Source organism: Bufo bufo, chromosome 7, assembly GCF_905171765.1.
Source record: "Bufo bufo chromosome 7, aBufBuf1.1, whole genome shotgun sequence".
NCBI classification, from domain to species: Eukaryota; Metazoa; Chordata; class Amphibia; order Anura; family Bufonidae; genus Bufo; species Bufo bufo.
Genome location: NC_053395.1, coordinates 171920104 through 171942084, shown reverse-complemented (window position 1 = coordinate 171942084; position 21981 = coordinate 171920104). Strand labels below are relative to the sequence as shown.

General features: G+C 44.4%; 1 protein-coding gene across 3 annotated transcripts in view; it reads right to left on the bottom strand.

The window, feature by feature from the left end:
- Positions 1-21981, bottom strand: part of LOC121008983 (minichromosome maintenance complex component 3 associated protein) — a 71765-nt gene that overhangs the window by 14537 nt on the left and 35247 nt on the right. For all 3 annotated transcript variants that reach the window (XM_040441840.1, XM_040441841.1, XM_040441842.1), the window contains exons 17-27: positions 18392-18544; positions 18119-18310; positions 17947-18015; positions 16734-16862; positions 16504-16651; positions 9150-9387; positions 8653-8750; positions 7412-7802; positions 7028-7279; positions 1761-1881; positions 1450-1623 (exon numbers count right to left, since the gene is read on the bottom strand). In XM_040441840.1, coding sequence (XP_040297774.1) covers positions 1450-1623; positions 1761-1881; positions 7028-7279; positions 7412-7802; positions 8653-8750; positions 9150-9387; positions 16504-16651; positions 16734-16862; positions 17947-18015; positions 18119-18310; positions 18392-18544 — 1965 coding nt within the window. The remainder of the gene's footprint in view (positions 1-1449; positions 1624-1760; positions 1882-7027; positions 7280-7411; positions 7803-8652; positions 8751-9149; positions 9388-16503; positions 16652-16733; positions 16863-17946; positions 18016-18118; positions 18311-18391; positions 18545-21981) is intronic.

Below are 21981 nucleotides of genomic sequence, written 5' to 3'. Positions count from 1 at the left end.
GGTTAAAAAGGTTGGCCACTTTGTATTATTTTTTGGTTAACATAATGCTGTCAGTGTTATCCAATACATTCCAGAACTGTCAGGGTTACATAGCATTATAAATTAATATAATGCTATACGACCCAGTCAGTGCTGGGAGGTAAGGACGGGAGCTGCTGCATACTCACACTGCGAGTCCGATGCATGGACCTCGCTTGTCTGAAAGGGGTCTATATGTCACTGCTGAAGCGGTCTTAACTTAGGGTACTTTCACACTAGCGTTTTTATTTTCCGGTGTTGAGTTCAGTCACATTTTTATCCTAATGTATTCTGATTGGAGAGCATTCTGTTCAGGATGTATCAGTTCAGTCCCTCCTATGTTTTTTTAGCCGGAGAAAATAACGCAGCATGCTGCAGTTTTCTCTCCGGCCAAAAATCCTGAACACTTGCCAGAATGCCGGATCCGGCATTAATTTACATTGAAATGCATTAAGTGTTCCGGCAAAACTGATCCAGTTTTCCGATCTGCGCAGACCTTTAAAAATGCAAAAAATAATCAATACCGGATCCATTCTTCCGGATGACACCGGAGAGACGGATCTGGTATTTCAAAGCATTTGTCAGAAGGATCAGCATCCGGATGACAAATGCCACCAGTTTGCGTCCGGATTGCCGGATCCGGCAGACAGTTCTGGCGACGGAACTACCTGCCGGAATCGTCTGCCGCAAGTGCCGAAAGTACCCTAACATCCATCGATCATTCTTGTTTTCTTGTCTTTTTATTATTTCTGGCTGGTGCTCCTGTAAACCAGGTCTATGGATTGCTTTGGTAACTCTGGCCCCCATATATGACATCATAGAAAAGGGCTCAATAGGCTCCCCATTCTGCTGGCAGTGTGCACGCCCATCCCGTTTTCTACTGCGCAGACTCCACAGAGTGTTTGGCATCTGCGCAGTAGAAATTATTCTCTGCCTCCAGTGTCCCAGCTTCAGAAGCAAGGAAAAGAGAGCATTAACACCGTCAAAGCCTGCTGTGCTGGATGCTCGCATTCTTCAGCTGTGCTCTAGTTAGGACACTGGGGGCAGAGAATTTTTTCTACTGCGCAGATGAACAATTGATGTGGAGTCTGCGCAGTACAAAATGGGAATGAAGCGCGCAATGCTAGCAGGATGGGGGAGCCTATGCAGCCATACTCTATGATGTCATATATGCAGGTCAGAGTTATCAAAGCAATCCATAGGTGCTATTTACAGGGGCACAGGCCAGGAATAGTTAAATAAAAAAGATAATCTGGATGGATGTTAGTGAGGACAACTTAAACAGTGACACAGACTGAGTAACCAAAATTGTAAAGTAGCCAACATCTTTAAAGCTGTTGGGAAAGTCAGGAGGCCCCCTTACACATTACAGTCAGCAGGTTCAGCTGACATTAATCTAATGTGTATGGCCAGTTTAAGTGCGAATATTACCTTGCATCCTCCTCTTTCTCTGCTAAAAGAGAGCGGTTTAGTTGTGACGGAAGAGACTCCAGATCAGACAGCTCTGGAGTTTGCAAAAGTTTCTGTGTATCCTTTTCACTAGGTGCAAAGACAGAGTGCGGAGTCTGGGGTGTCTGTGAGGAATGCTCTCTTGTACTCTGAGGGCTGCAATGAGAGAAGAAGAAAAAAAAAAAACACAATAGTTCATTTGTAGCACAAGAATACTAAAGTATAATGCAATATACCTACTGGCATGAATTAGTTATTCATTTCACACGTTGATATACAGATAATACATTTACCTGTCTGCTGTTACTAGTACATTCTGATGCGTGGAGAGACGAGCATTTTCCCATGTATCAGGGTAAGTAAAGTTTTTTAAATCTTCTTCAAAGAAATAGACATAAAGATCTTCTTGGGCAACTGTGGAGAAAGAAATAATGGTAATGCTTTACTTCATATTAATAACAATATGGAAATTTGGGGTAGAAAGAAATTCTACCTTTACTTATTTTAATCATTAAAATCTAGCCGCTTTGTAGAAAAAAAAATAATAATAATAATTTACTATTGTTTTCACTTTTTCCAGATTAATATTGCACTGCCTCCTGTTAACAGATCCAATATTCTTATTACCAGTTTCTATTTAGTACGTAAGTGCACAAATATGTCATGAAGTACATGAGCTGTAAGACAAATGAGCCATTGATTACCCCCTGCCTAAATTAAGTCCGACAGTCTAGTTAACTGTGGATGCAGAGTCCAATAACCATTTTTCTGTCTTATCCAATTATTCCAAATTGTGAAGCCCTGCAAAAAAAAAAAATATATAAATGTTTTCCAGGAGAGCCTACTCACTCTTCTATAGAATCTTTGTGCAGGGGCAAGTAAAGCATGCAATATCTATCTCTATAGATTAGGGTTGTTGCGGGTATCGAAATTTCGATACCCAATCGATACTTTTGTCCCGGTATCGATACGATACCGGGATTTCCGTTTTTTTCGATACTGGGCTGCGCTTCTGCGCAGTCTAGTATCTCTGAACATGAGCGCGCTGCTATCGGCGCGCTCATGTTCTCTCTCAGCAGCACGGGGAGAAGGAAGCTGTCCTCCCTCCCCCTGTGCTGCTGCCGCTGCCGGCAATGAGAAGAGAGGGGCGGAGGAGGGGCGGCAATGAGAAGAGAGGGGCTGGAGGAGGGGCGGCAATGAGAAGAGAGGGGCGGAGGAGGGGCGGGCGCACTGCGCCACCAATGATAGGATTACTATCGGAGCGATGGGAGGAGACATCAGCTTCACTAGTGGGCGTTCCTTTTCCCTGCGCTGCGATTGGACAGCGCTACAGCCAGGGAGAAGGAACGCCCACTAGTGAAGCTGATGTCTCCTCCCATCGCTCCGATAGTAATCAGCAGCATGTGGAGCAGGAGAGGAGACAGTAATGGGGCACTGCGGGCGAACGGAGCGGCGCCCAGGACTAATGGTGAGTGCTGAGACATCGCTGGGCGCCGCTCTGTGTGGCCTAATAGTGAAAGTCTGGACTCATATACAGTAGTCAGTCTTTAACACATACAGGAGGCGGGTGCCGGCAGCAGAATCGCATTGCCGGCACCCTGCCCCTGACAGGGAGCTGCGATCAGCGGCAGTTAACTGCCGCTGATCTGCTAGTACCCGCCTCCTGTATAAAGGGGTAAAATCATTGGTGGTGCAGTGCACCCCCTCCCCCTCAATCCCCCCATCCCATTAAAATCATTGGTGGCAGTGGCCACAGGGACCTCTCCACTCCCCCTCATTGGTGGTGCAGTGGCAGCTTCTGATCGGAGCCCCAGCTGTGTAAGCCTGGGGCTCCGATCCGTTACCATGGCAGCCAGGACGCCACAGAAGCCCTGGTTGCCATGGTAACATCCCTGATGCTGTGTGCACAAAGCACAGAGCAGCAGGGACAGTGTGGAGTCCTATTCACCCTGATAGAGATCTATCAGGGTGAATAGGAAAAGGGATGAAAGATCCCAGGTTCTAGCCCCTAAGGGGGGAAATAGTTATTAAATAAAAAGTGAAAAAAAAACAAAACACTAAAATATGAAGTATAAATCACCCCCCTTTTCCCAATTTCACATATAAAATATATAAATAAACATATTACATCGCCACGTCAGAAAAGTCCAAACTATTAAAATATAAAAAAAAAATCTAGGTGGTGAATGCCGGAACAGAAAAAATAAAATAAAAACTGCGCGATTCGCCATTTTTAAAAATGAGGAATGCACGTGGCTTTTTTTGTTTATTTTTTTCGCGTGGTATCGAATGGTATCGAGTATCGCAATACTTTTTCATGGTATCGAAACCGAATCAAAAATTTGGTATCGCAACAACTCTACTATAGATGTAGGATGAGATTTGTTGACTACTTTACCTGCCCCATGACAAACATTTTTGAGAGTTTGCCATTCACAGTATAAGGCCTCATGCACACGACTGTGTCCATATTGCAGTCTGGAAACCAGAGATTTGGTGGCTAACTTCCGTGTGTAATCCGCTTTTTTTTTTTCTCATCACTACATCCACAATACAGACAAGAATAGGGTATATATATATATATATATATATATATATATATATATATATATATATATATATATATAATTTGCGTGATGGACATACGGATGCGGACAGTACACGGATGACATCCAAGTGCCGCTTTTTTTTTTTGGCAGACCCATAGAAATGGAGTCCATGTGCAATCTGCAAAATATGGTTGTGTGCATTAGCCTTAAAAGTGACAGTTCTTGATGCTGTACTCAGATTCAAGGGAACGTTGGTCTGATTTCTCATCCGTATCATTGGGGGACACAGGCTTGACCATGGGTATAGCTGCTGTCACTAGGAGGCGACACTAAGCACAAAAGTGTGAGCCCCTCCCTTCAGCTATACCCTTCTTACAGGGACTAAGCTAAATCAGTTTTAGCTTAGTGTCTGTAGGAGGCAGACCTCCCTGCTTTGCAGGTCTGCTGATTTTTCAATTTTTGATTTTTTTCCAGCTGGATTACAGGCAGTCCTAGCTGCCTGCATCCCCACCCAGAAGACGGGAGAACAGGAGGTCCCCAAGCCCTCTGCTCGTTCCAGGTCTCCAAAACACAAGGAGGACCAGAGGTTTCCAAAGCCTCTGCATCCCGCCAGCTTTCGGGTCATCATGGCCACCAGGATAAGTTTCCCCTGTTTCCGGTGTAGCAGCCCTCCCCAAGGGGCCGCACACCGAAGGTGGTGACCCGGCTGGAACCGGGGGGGCAGAAAACGCCAGACGGGTGAGTATTTTTGGCCCAAACAGCCGCCTTCTTCCTCACCCCTCCCCTTCTTAGGTTACCTTTAGTGAATGGCCCCCACCAATGCTTATCCTCTCCATGTGCACATCTCTTGTCGGGAGTGGGGGGGGGGGGGGGGGTGAAGGGAGGCCCTCTGTGCCCACAATGCCTTCTTCTACGGGACCCTCTCTACTTATTGTGGGGTTCTGATCCAGTCCTTCACCGGGGCCACTTGTAATTGAGGCCCCGGCTTCTCTGCGGGCTACTCACGCTCCGGGTCCCCGGCAGGCATCTCCAGTCGGCCGAGGTTCCTAGCGCCTGCACCACTGTATGGAAAGCGAGGGGGGTTTTGGGGGGCTGGGGCGAGGCCTCTCTAGGACGGACAGAGGGATCGGGCCTGCGCCTCCCGCGTTATAGCCCGGGGGTGACTCCATTTTGGGGGCGGGGCTTGAAGTTCCCGCGCTTCCCACTCCTTCCTCTGTGTCCTGGTGCGAATTCTTAGCTCCCACAAAGGGAAAGTTTTGGCCCTTTCTATTCTTTTTCAGCAGGATTTGGTTTCACTCTCTGCGGTAAGGACCTTTCTGCAGGGAGTTGCACACTCTGCACCCCCTTACCGTCCTCCGTTAAATACTTGGGATCTTAATCTAGTGCTCATCACTCTTCAGTTTTCACTGTTTGAGCCTTTGCAGCAGGTTTCCCTTCGCTTCCTGTCCTACAAGGTGGCCTTTTGGGTGGCAATCACTTCCATCCGTAGGGTGTCGGAACTAGCGGCTCTTTCCTGTCGGTCGCCCTTCCTGATCCTCCATCAGGACAATGTAGTCCTTCGCCCTGTTCAGTCCTTCCTTCCAAAGGTTGTGTCGGCATTCCCTCTCAATAAAGATCATTCTACCTTTGTTTTGTCCTGCCCAGTCTCATCCTCGTGAACAGTAGCTCCACACTCTGGATTTGATACGAGCCGTTCACATCCATCTGTCCCAGAAGTCACCCTTTGAACAGACGGATTCTCTATTCATCATTCCAGAGGGGCCGAGACGAGGACTGGCTGTGTCCAAAACCTTCATTACCCGATGGATTTGTTTGGCCATTGTGGAAGCGTACCGCATCAATGACAGAGACCCACCCTTTCGGGTTACTGCTCATTCTGCTCGGGCAGTAGGGGCCTCGGCCCTTCAGGTATGCAAAGCGGCTACCTGATCGTCTTTGCACAACTTTTCAAAATTTTACAGAGTACACTCCTTTGCGTCTTCTGACCCTTCTCTGGGGCATAGAGTTTTGCAGACGGCAGTTCTCTGATTGGCAGGAGGGTTTTTTGTTATGCCCAGCCTTGGGACTGTTCTGTAACATCCCACGGTCGAGTCTGTGTCCCCCAATGATACGGAAAAATCAGTTTCTCTTCCGTTCATTGGGGTTCATAGTTTTCCATGAGCGGTCAGGTGACAAGAGGTTGTGTCATCTGAGACATTGATGGCATATCCCAGAACAGGCCTCCGAAAGTATATGCCATCAAAGTCCGATGGGTGCAGGTCCCACCTCTGAGACCAGCACCTAACTCCCGAATAGGCACCCGAAAATGAAGCAGAGCACATCGCAAATGTGCAACATGCTCTCCATTAATTTTTGTCGGAGTACCAAAAATAGCTGAGTGAGCATAGAAATGGAAAGCACAATGTGCAAGCACATCCACCATTCCAGTCACTTCTATGGGACGGCTAGAGACAGCCAAGCCAGTGTTCGGCTATTTTTAGCAGCCCCTTAGAAATTAATGGCGGGTGGCTGTGCATGCGTGGCTGCTCTCCGCTTACTTCGGGGGTCCTGTTGTGGAGATAGAGTGACGTGGGTCCCAAAGGTGGGACCCAAACCTATCTGACATTTGTGGCATATCCTAGCAATATGCCACCAATTTCTAAGATGAGACAACCCCTTTGATGCCTGGCATACAAATGAAATGCTTATTCATCCAAAACCTATTTCTCAAAGGGAATAAGTAGATCTTCAAGAGGACAAAGGATTGAGCATCTTGAAATCCCACAATCTCAATCTGTCTTTCCTTCATAACATGTGCTATCAGAAGACCGTAATGAGGCACCCATATCCATTAGATAACTGGTAGAGTTGGTTGACTAATCTGTATACAGCCTGTATCTGTAACAGACTGTCTGGAATTAATCTGTGCCTTTCTCCATCTGCCATATAGGCAAACTATTTAAAATGCTTTAAGTTTCGTGAAGATTTTATATAATACAAGCATTATTCATATGCAGACCATAATGTTTTACCTTTAGAATCGGAAAGAAACGGAGGGTCCCAGGCTCTTAGTTTGTGATTAATGCAAAGAGCAATTATCTCATCCCAAGGAATGTCTTGCACAGATGGTGTGAAGCCTGCAATGCCTTCCTTTGAAAACCATTGTTTCTTTATGCGACCGAGAAGGAGCTGAACTTCAGAGAACAACAGAGGAAGACCTGATGGGGACTGTGTGATCTGTGACACGTAGTCCATAATCATGGAACAGACAGGACCCCAAGGAGCTGTCAGAAAGATATCACAGTAATATTTCAGAGGATTAATAAACTGTACAATGAAACGTCACATCATACTTTTTGCTGTAACATTAGAAAACCCAACTTCTTTTTCTATTCCAATAATATGTACTTTCTCACCTCCTTGTGGAGGTCTGTCCATTTGTGGAAGCTGAAAACAACGTACTGCCTTCTTCAGCCATGCAAGATGGCCAGGACTGTTCCAGTCAGTAGGTGGCATTAGAGAGCTGCCACTAGAACATGTAAACTCTGTTACAGGCCAGGACAGTTCAGTGAGTTGCTCAGAAGAAACTACCTCTGCTAGGAATGAAATGGTATCATTGTACAAGTCAATGATGGCAGCAGGATCCTGTGCGGGAAGTCCAGATTTCTTTCTTTCCATCTTATCGTGATAAAAGGCATTACTGAATGCACTGCACACACCATCCTCTATGTATTGTCGGAAAGGGAGACTGCGCAATTCCAAAGAATGTGGGCAGTGGGACAGCAGAAACTGTACAGCAGAGGAGACCTGAGGAAATACAAAGCCAAAAGAAGAGTCAGCCACTGAAGTAATACAGTATAACCAAAGCTGTAAATTGGATTTTTATTTAAAAATAAAAAAATAATTCATCTCCCAACTCAGCGGCCCATACTGCTTTGAACAAGCACGGCATAGCTGTAATGTTACTGAGGAGAGCTGCTACTAAAAGGCTCCAAGTTCAGGATAGAACGTGTCTAGAATCAAGAATCTCGTCTATGTTCCTAATTAGGCTGCTTATTGGTGCCATAAGTGTGCCTTCACACGCGGCAGAAAATACTGCGACTGAAAATCAGTTCCATTCACCTTAATGGGGCTTGCAGAAATCCATCAGCATGCTACCCCATTCAAATGAATGGAACCGATTTTCTGCCACAAAATCTGCTGCATTTCAAGCACCCTAACCCAGCTGATCTCAGTACCTTAAGTGGACTACCGCATGGCAGTCATGGCGCAGGTGCAATGCGCCTGCGCTGAGGTCAAGTACTGTGCGCCCGTACGAACTGCAGCAAGCTCCAATAAGAATAATTAGTACCGCATTTATAGTTAGTCTACACCCGCAACAATACAGACCGATTAAATAGTGAGCTCCTAATTAGTTTAATTACACTCGACTGCAGCCTGCCCGCATGGTTGTACTCTAATGGTTTTGCACCTTATGGAAACAGGTGAGCCAGAGTGAAAATGAGAAAGCTACATGCTGTGTAAAGGGAGGCACAGAGCTCTTGTTCTTCTGAAAGGTGGGGACCTTTGGGGTGGGACCAATACGTCACACATTTAGGACTTGTCCTATATGCCATGAATATAATTTGTAATATTCCTTTAATATTGTAAATCTTACCATGTTTGTTCCTTTCATGTCATTGATGCCATCAGGTATGGAGAACACATTATAATCTGATATTAGTCCAGATGTCACTAGGTCAGAAATATTAAGTTCTGAAAGTAAAAAAGACAAAGATGTTAAACAATGATATAAAAGCAGAAGGTGATAAAGAGATTTATTATCCATTATTGCAACTTTTATACGGACATAACCATAGGTTTTCAAAAGCGTTCCAAATTACTCTAGTTTTGGGGAAAAATGGTTTACATGGCTGGTTATCAACAAGTACAGGATAGAGCAGGGGTAGGCAACCTCCGGCACTCCAGCTGATGTGAAACTACAACTCCCAGCAAGCATACTTCCTCAGAACTCTCATAGAAATGAATGGAGCATGCTAGGAATTGTAGCTGGAGTGCCATTGCTGACCCTGGGATAGAGGATTCAGGACGTCTGCAAAATTGCATGCTGCTACGCAATAAACTGCCAGTTAATCATTCATAATGTACACTCGCCTTTTTCTACAACGGTCTCTGGATCGGAGTAAGATGAAGGAACCAGAACAGCAAGACTTGGGGGTGGCTTAAACGGTTTAGCTTGGAGGAGCTGCTTCAGCTGCAGTAATGCTTCGATCTGACAGACATCTGAATCTGACTGCGCTGGCAAGAGGAGGACAATACCACTTGTTCCCAATAACTGCTTTTGAAGCTCAACCTGCTCCAACTCATTTTCTGTCAGAGGGCCATGTACAGTCTATAGGAGGAAAATATATAGAGATGCACAAGTCAAAGTGAAGCCATTAATTTTTTTTTTAAAGAATTTACACGTGATCAACAATTCCGTCCATCAACCATTGTTTTTCTCTTTACACATGACTAACCCGTAGGATACCAGCGCCATACATGTACGGTGCTGGAAACTGGGACAGGGGTCCGGCAGTCACTGATAGCAGGTCCCCTGCTGTATTCGTCCGGCATCGGTGAAAACACAGATGCCAGTGCATTAACCCTTGCACTGCTGCAGTCAGTGCTGACCGCGGCACGTGCGGTATCCTGACAGGTGCGGGTGTCCATCAGGTCCCCGCACTACTGTGACGGGGACCTGATGGCAGGGAAGACAGCCTGATGCCTTCCTTAGGCATCATGGCTGCCTTCCGTGAGAGCCTGTGAGATCCAACCCCATGGATCTCACAGGCAGGAAGCTGTAAGTGTATTACAGTGTGTAATACACTTACAGCCAATGCATTACAATACAGATGTATTGTAATGCATTGTAAAGGGGATTAGACCCGCAAAAGTTGAAGTCCCAGAGTGGGACAAAAAATAAAGTGAAAAAAAAAAAAAGATAAAAAAAAGAAAGTTTTAGAAATTTTTTTAAAGTTTCAAGTAAGAAAAGTAACATATTAGGTATCGCCACGTCCGTATCGATCGGCTATAAAAATATCACATGATCCACCCAGTCAGGTGAACACCATAAAAAAAAAAAAAAAAAAAGACTGTCAAAAAATGCCATTTTCTAGTCACCTTGCCTCACAAAAAGTGTAATACCAAGGATCAAAAAGTCTTATGTACCCCAAAATAGTACCAAGCAAACAGTCATGTCATCCTGCAAAAAATTAGCCCTAACCTAAGACAATCGCCCCAAAAAAAAAAAAAAATAGGGCTCTCAGAAAATGGCAACACAAAAACAAGATTTCATTCTGTTCAAGAATGATTTCACTGTGTAAAACTTAACAAAAATAAAAATAGACATATTAGGTATCGGCACGTTCGTAACAACCTGCTCTATAAAAATATCACATTATATGCCCACTCAGGTGAATGCTGTAAGTAAAAAAAAAACAGCCATTTTTTTTTCACCTTGCCTCACAAAAAGTTTATTACCACCTCATCCACCAAAAAATGAGCCCCCACATAAGACAATCACTTAAAAAATAAAAACCAATGGCACCCGTAAACCTATCCATCAAAATCTGCGCTGCAAAAGCCATATGGCGCTCCTTCCTTTCCATGTGCCCTCACAGCAGTTCACCACCACATATGGGGTGTTGCCGTATTCAGGGGAAAATGGGTAAAAAATTATGGGGTGCTTTTTCTCCTGTTACCCCTTGTGAAAATAAAAAATTTGGGGCTAAAGCAACATTTTATTGGAAAACTAAACCTGTGTTTCCAATTTCCGTAAAACGCTTAGGGGGGGGGGGGTCAAAGTGCTCAGTACCCCCCTTAATATATTCTTTAAGGGGTGTAGTTTCCGAAATGGGGTCACTTTTTGAGGGTTTCCACTGAAGGGGTACGTCAGGGTCTCTTCAAATACAAAATGGTACCTAAAAACCATTCTAGCGAAATCTGCCTCCAAAATCCATATGGTGCTCCTTTTCTTCTGACCACTTCCACGTGCCCATAGAGCAGTTTACCGCCACATATGGGGTATTTCTGTAAACTGCAGAATCAGAGTAATATATATTGATGTTTATTTTGCTGTTAACCCTTGCTGTGTTGCAAGAAAAACTTGATTAACACAAAATATCTACCAAAAATTTGAAAATTTGAAATTTCATCTCTATTTTCCTCTAAAGCGGTTATCAGAGATATAAAAAAAAAAAAATTATAAAAGACAATACATATACATTAGTTAAGCTTGATTTCTTAAGAGAAAAACCCATACTTACACCTTTGCATAGTTCTGTTATTCATGCTTTGTTTACATGCTGCACCAAAGCTGTGGGGGCATGTATCAATGTCTGAGCTCTCCCTTATAAGTATTTGTGGGTGTGAATAATCGGCCCTTCCGCACCCCCTGCACTGCATAACCTAACCTTGCATACAAACACAGTCACATGATCATCTCCTAGCTCACACAGGCAGAAGATCTTCCTGTCACATTGCAGATCGATAGATCTATCATAAAATAAAATAATCTATCTAATATATATATATATACATACATACATACATACACACACACATATACACACACACACACACACTGCTCAAAAAAATAAAGGGAACACAAAAATAACACATCCTAGATCTGAATTAATTAAATATTCTTCTGAAATACTTTGTTCTTTACATAGTTGAATGTGCTGACAACAAAATCACACAAAAATAAAAAAATGGAAATCAAATTTTTCAACCCATGGAGGTCTGGATTTGGAGTCACCCTCAAAATTAAAGTGGAAAAACACACTACAGGTTGATCCAACTTTGATGTAATGTCCTTAAAACAAGTCAAAATGAGGCTCAGTAGTGTGTGTGGCCTCCACGTGCCTGTATGACCTCCCTACAACGCCTGTGCATGCTCCTGATGAGGTGGCGGACGGTCTCCTGAGGGATCTCCTCCCAGACCTGGACTAAAGCATCTGCCAACTCCTGGACAGTCTGTGGTGCAACGTGACGTTGGTGGATAGAGCGAGACATGACGTCCCAGATGTGCTCAATTGGATTCACCGCCAGCATTCAAAAGTGACCAAAACATCAGCCAGGAAGCATAGGAACTGAGAAGTGGTCTGTGGTTACCACCTGCAGAACCACTCCTTTATTGGGGGTGTCTTGCTAATTGCCTATAAATTTCCACCTGTTGTCTATCCCATTTGCACAACAGCATGTGAAATTGATTGTCACTCAGTGTTGCTTCCTAAGTGGACAGTTTGATTTTACAGAAGTGTGATTGACTTGGAGTTACATTGTGTTGTTTAAGTGTTCCCTTTATTTTTTTGAGCAGTGTATATATCTCCATATACTTCTATATAAATTGTGTGTCTGTGTGTGTATGTATAATATACACTGCTCAAAAAAATAAAGGGAACACCTCAACAACACAATGTAACTCCAAGTCAATCACACTTCTGTGAAATCAAACTGTCCACTTAGGAAGCAACACCGAGTGACAATCAATTTCACATGCTGTTGTGCAAATGGGATAGACAACAGGTGGAAATTATAGGCAATTAGCAAGACACCCCCAATAAAGGAGTGGTTCTGCAGGTGGTGACCACAGACACTTCTCAGTTCCTATGCTTCCTGGCTAATGTTTTGGTCACTTTTGAATGCTGGCGGTGCTTTCACTCTAGTGGTAGCATGAGACAGAGTCTACAACCCACACAAGTGGCTCAGGTAGTGCAGCTTATCCAGGATGGCACATCAATGTGAGCTGTGGCAAGAAGGTTTGCTGTGTCTGTCAGCGTAGTGTCCAGAGCATGGAGGCGCCACCAGGAGACAGGCCAGTACATCAGGAGACGTGGAGGAGGCCATAGGAGGGCAACAACCCAGCAGCAGGACCGCTACCTCTGTCTTTGTGCAAGGAGGAACAGGAGGAGCACTGCCAGAGCCCTGCAAAATGACCTCCAGCAGGCCACAAATGTGCATGTGTCTTCTCAAACGGTCAGAAACAGACTCCATGAGGGTGATATGAGGGCCCGACGTCCACAGGTGGGGGTTGGGCTTACAGCCCAACACCGTGCAGGACGTTTGGCATTTGCCAGAGAACACCAAGATTGGCAAATTCGCCACTGGCGCCCTGTGCTCTTCACAGATGAAAGCAGGTTCACACTGAGCACATGTGACAGACGTGACAAAGTCTGGAGACGCCGTGGAGAACGTTCTGCTGCCTGCAACATCCTCCAGCATGACCGGTTTGGCATTGGGTCAGTAATGGTGTGGGGTGGCATTTCTTTGGAGGGCCGCACAGCCCTCCATGTGCTCGCCAGAGGTAGCCTGACTGCCATTAGGTACCGAGATGAGATCCTCAGACCCCTTGTGAGACCATATGCTGGTACGGTTGGCCCTGGGTTCCTCCTAATGCAAGACAATGCTAGACCTCATGTGGCTGGAGTGTGTCAGCAGTTCCTGCAAGACGAAGGCATTGATGCTATGGACTGGCCCGCCCGTTCCCCAGACCTGAATCCAATTGAGCACATCTGGGATATCATGTCTCGCTCTATCCACCAACGTCACGTTGCACCACAGACTGTCCAGGAGTTGGCAGATGCTTTAGTCCAGGTCTGGGAGGAGATCCCTCAGGAGTCCGTCCGCCACCTCATCAGGAGCATGCAAAGGCGTTGTAGGGAGGTCATACAGGCACGTGGAGGCCACACACACTACTGAGCCTCATTTTGACTTGTTTTAAGGACATTGCATCAAAGTTGGATCAGCCTGTAGTGTGTTTTTCCACTTTAATTTTGAGTGTGACTTAGGGGTGGGCGATATGGCCTAAAATCTATATTGCGATATAATTTTAAGCATGTGCGATATGCGATATATATTGCGATATATTGTTTTCTATATTTGGGGGGGCGTGTTTAAACTTTTTTTTACTTTTTATTTAATAACTATTAGTCTCCTTAAGGGCTAGAACCCTTGTCATATTCACCCTAATAGAGCTCTATTAGGGTGAATAGGACTTTACACTCTCCATGCTGCCCTGTGCTTTGTGCACTCAACAGCAGGGAGCTGATCCCCCTCCCCTAAATGGTGCCATCCACAGATCCCCCCTCACCTAAATGGTGCCATCAAAGATCCCCCCCCCCTCCCCTAAACGGTGCCATCCACAGATCATCCCCCCCCCTTCCTCTAAACGGTGCCATCCACAGATCATCCCCCCCCCTTCCCCTAAACGGTGCCATCCACAGATCATCCCCCCCCCTTCCCCTAAACGGTGCCATCCACAGATCATCCCCCCCTCCCCTAAACGGTGCCATCCACAGATCATCCCCCCCTCCCCTAAACGGTGCCATCCACAGATCATCCCCCCCCCCCCCTCCCCTAAACGGTGCCATCCACAGATCATCCCCCCCCCCCCTCCCCTAAACGGTGCCATCCACAGATCATCCCCCCCCCCCTCCCCTAAACGGTGCCATCCACAGATCCCCCCCCCCCCCCCCGACGCTCACAGGAATACATTTAAAAACTAATCAGTAACTTTAACTTTATTAATTGGTCATCTCCTTACTGTATACCTTACTAGGTCTTAGCTTCGGTAACAGCAGGCAGTGCGGGGGGCGGCGCTCACTCACTGACGTCACGCGCCTGCGCCGCCCGCCCGCACTGCCTGCTGTTACCGGAGCTAAGACCTAGTAAGGTATACAGTAAAGAGATCACCAATTAATAAAGTTAAAGTTACTGATTAGTTTTTAAATGTTCTACTGTCAGCGGCGTGGCCCTGTATGTTCTAACCCCCAGGCAAGCGTTAGAATATACCATCGGATTTGAGTTTTCATGCGCTCACTGAGATCGTGAAAACTCAATGATTTACTGTCAGTCCCTCCCCTCCTCCTCTTGTCATTGGTGGTCAGCGGCAGCCGCGCGCAGTGGGGAGGGAGGGACTCTCTCCTTCTCCACTGTGCCGGCTCAGGATCATATCGCGGTCCGGCAATATAAGCGATATGCTCAAAATCCATATCGTGGCACAAATTTATATCGCATATCGCCTATATTGTCTATATCGCCCCCCACCCCTAGTGTGACTCACAATCCAGATCTCCATGGGTTGAAAAATTTGATTTCCATTTTTTAATTTTTGTGTGATTTTGTTGTCAGCACATTCAACTATGTAAAGAACAAAGTATTTCAGAAGAATATTTAATTAACTCAGATCTAGGATGTGTTATTTTTGTGTTCCCTTTATTTTTTTGAGCAATATATATATATATATATATATATATATATATATATATATATATATATATATATATATATATATATACAATACATATATACATACACACACACACACACACACACACACATACATACATATACACACACACACACATATATACAGATGAAGTATATAGATATATATGTATATAAAGATATAGATCTATCTCTATCGCTTAGGTATAGCTCTATATCAAATATATAATTATATCTAAGCTATACTTTGTTTTGTTCCTGGGGGTGGCTGATGGCCAGTGGAATAGGGCAATGCTAATTTGATAAGGCTGCCGGAACTGGTAAGGATCGCGCAGGGGAACGGGCACACCAGTCCAGTAAATCTTTTCACAAGGCTGCCGGCACTGGTAAAGATCGCGCATGCGCGATCCCTCACAGGCGCCAGCCAGTGGCCAGAAGCAGAGGGAGGGAGTGGGCACACAAGGCTCTGACGTTTCGTGTACAGAGCCAGGCCACTCCCTAAGGCAGGGATAAATCTGTACACGAAACATCAGCACAGGGAGCTGGCTGGATGACGTCGGGGTCACGTGACCCACAGCAGCACTGAAGAAACCTGATGATATAGCTGAAAACAGTACATTACAAAAGGATTATGTGGTATGTTATAAGGCACATTGTAAGAAATATATATATAACTCCGATAACCCCTTTAATTCTTGCGGAACACCTCAAGGGTTAAAGTTTGTAACATCAGTTTTGAATAATTTGAGAGGTGTAGTTTCTAAAATGGGGGCATTTATGGGTGGTTTACATTACGTAAGCCCCTCAAAATCACTTTATAACTTAATTGGTTCTTTAAAAAATGTTAAAAATGTGAAAAATAGCTTCTAAACGTCTAAGCCTTGTAAAATTGTTCTATGGGAAATGCTGATTAATAACCATTTTATGAGGTATTGCTATCTGTCTTAAAAGTAGAGAAATTCAAATTTAGAAAATTGAGAATTTTTCCAAATGTTTGGTACATTTTGGATTCTTTTATAAATAAAGGCGAAATATATCGACTCAAATTTACCACTGTAATGAAGTACAATGTGTCACGAGAAACCAAACTCAGAATGGCTTGGATAAGTAAAAGCGTTCCACAGTTATTACCACATAAAGTGACATGTCAGATTTGCAAAAATCGGCCTTGGATTTAAGGCGATTACTGAAAGGGTTAATTTGAAAAATATAGTTGACCCCCATCTGACCACCTCACCTTTACACACACATTAACTCGAACCAGGCTTCCTCCTTGAGACTCTAAGGAGCTGTAGAGAGCTAATGTTTGAACTTGCTGCCCGTGATCACTCTCAGGCCTGACACCAGCCCAGCAGAACTTGGCCTTTAACCAGTCTGAAAGGACACTGCAACACAGATGAAAATAAACTTAATTAAAACAGCTTAACGTCCATTAAAATTATACATCAGATAATAAGCTTTACTTACCCTGTGGGATCGTCAGGATCACTGATTTCAGGCAGAGCAAGGATTACTTTCCAAAAGATGCATTGCTTCCATGTGGGGAGATGCTTAACGATCAGAAATGGCAGCTCCAGAGGCATCCATGCAGCATCACTGTATTGGGAGGACAAAACCATTTGTGAACTAAAAGACATACAATACGCTGATTATATTAAAAGGGTTTTCACATGAAGACAACCAGTCCATATGCCCTATCAGAGCATATGAATGTCAGACATCCCCCCCCCTCTGGCAGTCTTGTGCTCTTCTACTATAAGGCTGGGGCTACACTGGTCGCGGCCAGGATTACAGAGTAGCGGTGGTCTTATAGAAATGAATGGGATCACAGCGAGAGTCACAAATTCCAACACTGCTGGATTTCTTAGAATATCAAGGACAGCCATTCAATTTAATGCTTGCCATGTAATACTATTTGCCAGGCCACAGCTTCCTCAAACAAAATCTGCTGTTTGCAGCAGCTGCCAAGATTCGAACCCAGGGTGATCAGTTGATTGGCCCGAGGGCTGCTGCATTCAAACACGTTCATGGACATGACCGTATTGAAGGGAATGGTTCCGCAAAAAAACTGAACTTGTTAGGCCCCTTTCACACAAGCGAGTTTTCCGCGCGGGTGCAATGCGTGACGTGAACGCTTAGCACCCGCACTGAATCCTGACCCTTTTTTTATTTTATTTTTTTACGCATCAGTTCTGCGTTGCGTTTAAAACGCAGCATGTTCTATATTCTGCGTTTTTCACGCAGCCCTGGCCCCATACAAGTGAATGGGGCTTCAGTGAAAAACGCATTGCATCCGCAACAAGTGCGGATGCGATGCGTTTTTCACTGATGGTTGCTAAGAAATGTTGTTTGTAAACCTTCAGATTTTTATCACGAGCGTGAAAAATGCATCAAAACGCATTGCGCCCACACGGAAAAAACTGAACTGAACGCAATCGCAGACAAAACTGACTGAACTTGCTTGCACAATGGTGCGATTTTCACTGAACGCATCCGGACCTAATCAGTCAGGCTCGTGTGAAAGAGGCCTTAAAATGGATTCGCAAAAAAAAAAAAAAAAATGCAACACGGACGTCACATAAAGGTCATCCTTTTTTTTTTGCGGATCCGTTTTTTGAGGACCGCACAATACATACGGTCGTGTGCATGACCCCCTAGGTAAATTAAATCATATACAAACCATAGCAGCTCTTGGAAATAGTGCTGAACCTTCAACTGATGAAATATTTTTTCCCTGACCTGTTGACACCTGGAGAGAAAAGTGAATTCAATAGTTATTTCAAGTAAAATCAAAGTGTCAGGTTTTTTTTTTTTTTTTTTTTTTTTTAACACTAAAAGCCCTATGAGCCCACCTGGTAAAGGAAACGCTTAATTTTCCAGCCTGACCCAAGTTAACAATTCCTTTAGATAAAGCCTGTACATCATGTGTAGCACTGGGAATCAAAGCTTTCAGTTTGCCATCACGGCCCACAGAACCGGGGGCTGCTGGAAAGGCACGCATTTGTCGTCTTAACTTCTTACGTGCAGCTAAAACCTCTCGCCACCTGAAAACAAAGCACAACGTCACTATCGAGAGATTATAGGACAGGTCTGAAACTTTACACATGAAAAATGGCCCAACAGACCTCTGGATATATTTGCTGCAACACTGCATCTCATAAAGGGTTTCTCTGGCTACATGGAATATCTCCTCATCCACATATCGACCGACATACTGGTCACAGACATTCTGGGAGCACCGTAAAACTCTCTTATTATGATCAAGTTGCACTGCTTTCCTGCAACATAAAGAAATTGTAATGTAATCCATTACAAAGATTATAGTAAATGTACTTACACTTAACCCCTTAAGGACTCAGCCCTATTTCACCTTAAAGACCCGGACATTGTTTTTTCGTCACATATTGTACTTTATGACACTGGTAAAATGAAGTAAAAAAAAAAAAATTTTATTCATAAAAAAAAAAATACAAAAATTTACCAAAAATGAAGTAAAAAATTGCAAATTTCAAAGTTTTTATTTCTCTACTTCTATAATACATAGTAATACCTCCAAAAATAGTTATTACTTTACATTCCCCATATGTCTACTTCATGTTTGGATCATTTTGGGAATGATATTTTATTTTTTGGGGATGTTACAAGGCTTAGAAGTTTAGAAGCAAATCTTGAAATTCTTCTGAAAATTTCAAAAACCCAATTTTTAGGGACCAGTTCAGGTCTGAAGTCACTTTGCGAGGCTTACAGAAAAGAAACCACCCCATTCTATAAACTAAACCCCTCAAGGTATTCAAAACTGATTTTACAAACTTTGTTAACCTTTTAGGTGTTCCACAAGAATTAATGGAAAATAGATACAATTTCATAATGTCACTTTTTTGGCAGATTTTCCATTTTAATATTTTTTTTCCAGTTACAAAGCAAGGACCAAACTCAATATTTATGGCCCAGATTCTGTAGTTTACAGAAACACCCCATTAGTTGTCGTAAACCGCTGTACGGGCACACGGCAGGGCGCAGAAGGAAAGGAATGCCATACGGTTTTTGGAAGGCAGGTTTTGCTGATGCAACCCTAGAGTAGAAACTCCATAAAAAGTGATCCCATCTAAAAAACTACACCCCTCAAGGTATTCAAAACAGATTTTACAAACGTCGTTAACCCTTTAGGTGTTCCAATAACAAGAGTTATTGGCAAATGGAGAGGAAATTTCAGAATTTAAATTTTTTGACAAATTTTCCATTTTAATCCATTTTTCCCAGTAACAAAGCAAGGGTTAACAACAGCCAAACAAAACTCAAATTTTATGGCCCCGATTCTGTCGTTTACAGAAACACCCCATATGTGGTCGTAAACAGCTGTACGGTCACACGGCAGGGCGCAGAAGGAAAGGAATGCCATACGGTTTTTGAAAGGCAGGTTTTGCTGGATTGGTTTTTTTGACACCATGTCCCATTTGAAGCCCCCCTGATGCACCCCTAGAGTAGAAACTCCAAAAAAGTGGCCCCATTTTAGAAACTACGGGATAGGGTGGCAGTATTGTTGGTACTAGTTTAGGGTACATATGATTTTTGGTTGCTCTATATTACACTTTTTGTGAGGCAAGATAACATGAAATAGCTGTTTTGGCACCGTTTTTATTTTTTGTTATTTACAACATTCATCTGACATGTTAGATCATGTGATATTTTTATAGACCAGGTTGTCACGGATGGGGCGATACATAAATAAAAAAAAAAGTATACATATTACGTAAGTTTTACACAATGATTTCTTTTTTGAAGCAAAAAAAAAAATCATGTTTTAGTGTCTCTATATTCTGAGAGCCATAGTTTTTTCAGTTTTTGGGCGATTATCTTAGGTAGGGTCTCATTTTTTGCGGGATGAGATGACGGTTGGCACTATTTTGGGGTGCATATTACACTTTTTGTGATTAAGGTGACAGAAAATGGTTTATTTAGCACAGTTTTTATTTAAAAATTTTTATGGTGTTCATCTGAGGGGTTAGGTCATGTGATATATTTATAGAGCCGGTCGATATGAACGCGGCGATACCAAATATGTATACTTTTTTTATTATTTATGTAAGTTTTACACAATAGTAGCTTTTTTAAAACAAAAAAAAATGTTTTAGTGCCTCCATATTTTATTTTTGCGCGATTGTCTCAGGAAGGGGCTAATTTTTTGCGGGATGAGGTGACGGTTAGATTGGTACTATTTTGGTGGGCAAACGCCTTTTTGATCGCTTGCTGTTGTACTTTTTGTAATGTAAGTTGACAAAAAAAAATTGTTTATTTAGCACAGTTTTTATTTTTTTTACGGTGTTCATCAGAGGGGTTAGGTCATGTGATATGTTTATAGAGCCGGTCGATACGGACGCGGCGATACCTAATATGTATACTCCCCCCCCCCTATTTTTTACCAATTTGTTTTTAACTTTATTTGAGGAAAATTACGTTTTTGTTTATTTTTACTTGAAACATAATTTTTGGGGGGGAAAACTATTTTTTCAACAGTTTTTTCACTTTATTTTTTGTCCCACTTTGGGGTCTAATCCTTTACAATACTTCTGTATTGGAATGCATTGGCTGTATGAGTAATACTGTGTGTATTACTCATACAGCTTCCGGCCTGTGAGATCCAGGGGGCTAGATCTCACAGGCTCGTCACCGGCAGGCAGCATGCCATCATGTCCCCCCTACAGCAGCATGGGGACCCGATGGCACTGCCACACACCGCCGCAAACCGCAGGTAAAGCCGCAAACCGCAGGTCTAAATTGACCTGGGGTTTGCGGCGATCGCCGACACGGGGGAAGGGGTCACGGCACCCCCCCACCCGGCATTGTGACAATGATTTGAGCAGGCACCGGGTTCCGATCACCGCCCGCCGGTGATCGAAAATACACATGACGTACTGGTACGTCATGGGTCCTTAAGGACTCGGAAAACATGCCTTACCAGTATGTCATAAGTCCTTAAGGGGTTGGCCACTCTGTTAGCACTTATTAAAACTAAAGAAAGTAGGGAGATATTACACTTACTAATATATCTTCTTAAGCAGATCTGACTGGTTGACCTGCTATTTGGCAGCCACGGCCCCCATCTCGTCCTGCTCTCCCCACGCCCCCCCCTCCCCCCCCCGTCTCGTCCTGCTCTCCCCACGGCCCCCCCCCCCGTCTCGTCCTGCTCTCCCCACGCCCCCCCCCCCCCCCCCCCGTCTCGTCCTGCTCTCCCCCCGGCCCCCCCCCCCCCCGTCTCGTCCTGCTCTCCCCACGGCCCCCCCCCCCCCCCGTCTCGTCCTGCTCTCCCCACGGCCTTCCCCCCCCCGTCTCGTCCTGCTCTCCCCACGGCCCCTTCCCCCTACAGGTCTGAGATGCGGCCGCACCACGGCAAACATGCCAAGAGGCGCCCGAACGCAGCGTGCTGGGCATCAGTGAATGTGAATGGGGCCGGAGCGGACTTCCGACGGCACTCGTGGTCTAGTGTTCGCACGGATCCGGCAGGGAAACAGCCTCCAGACCCTGCTTACGCTAGTGTCAAAGTAGCCTTAGAGGTGTGTTGATAGACAGGATGCTCCTCTCTATGCGAGCAGATCGATTCGTACAAATTTATTCATCAGAGCTCCTGTGCAACAAAGATCTGTCCCCCCGCTCAACAGCCCCCTCCTATGGCCGTCCATGCACCTAAACAGAAATCTATGACAGCTCAGAGCTGCCG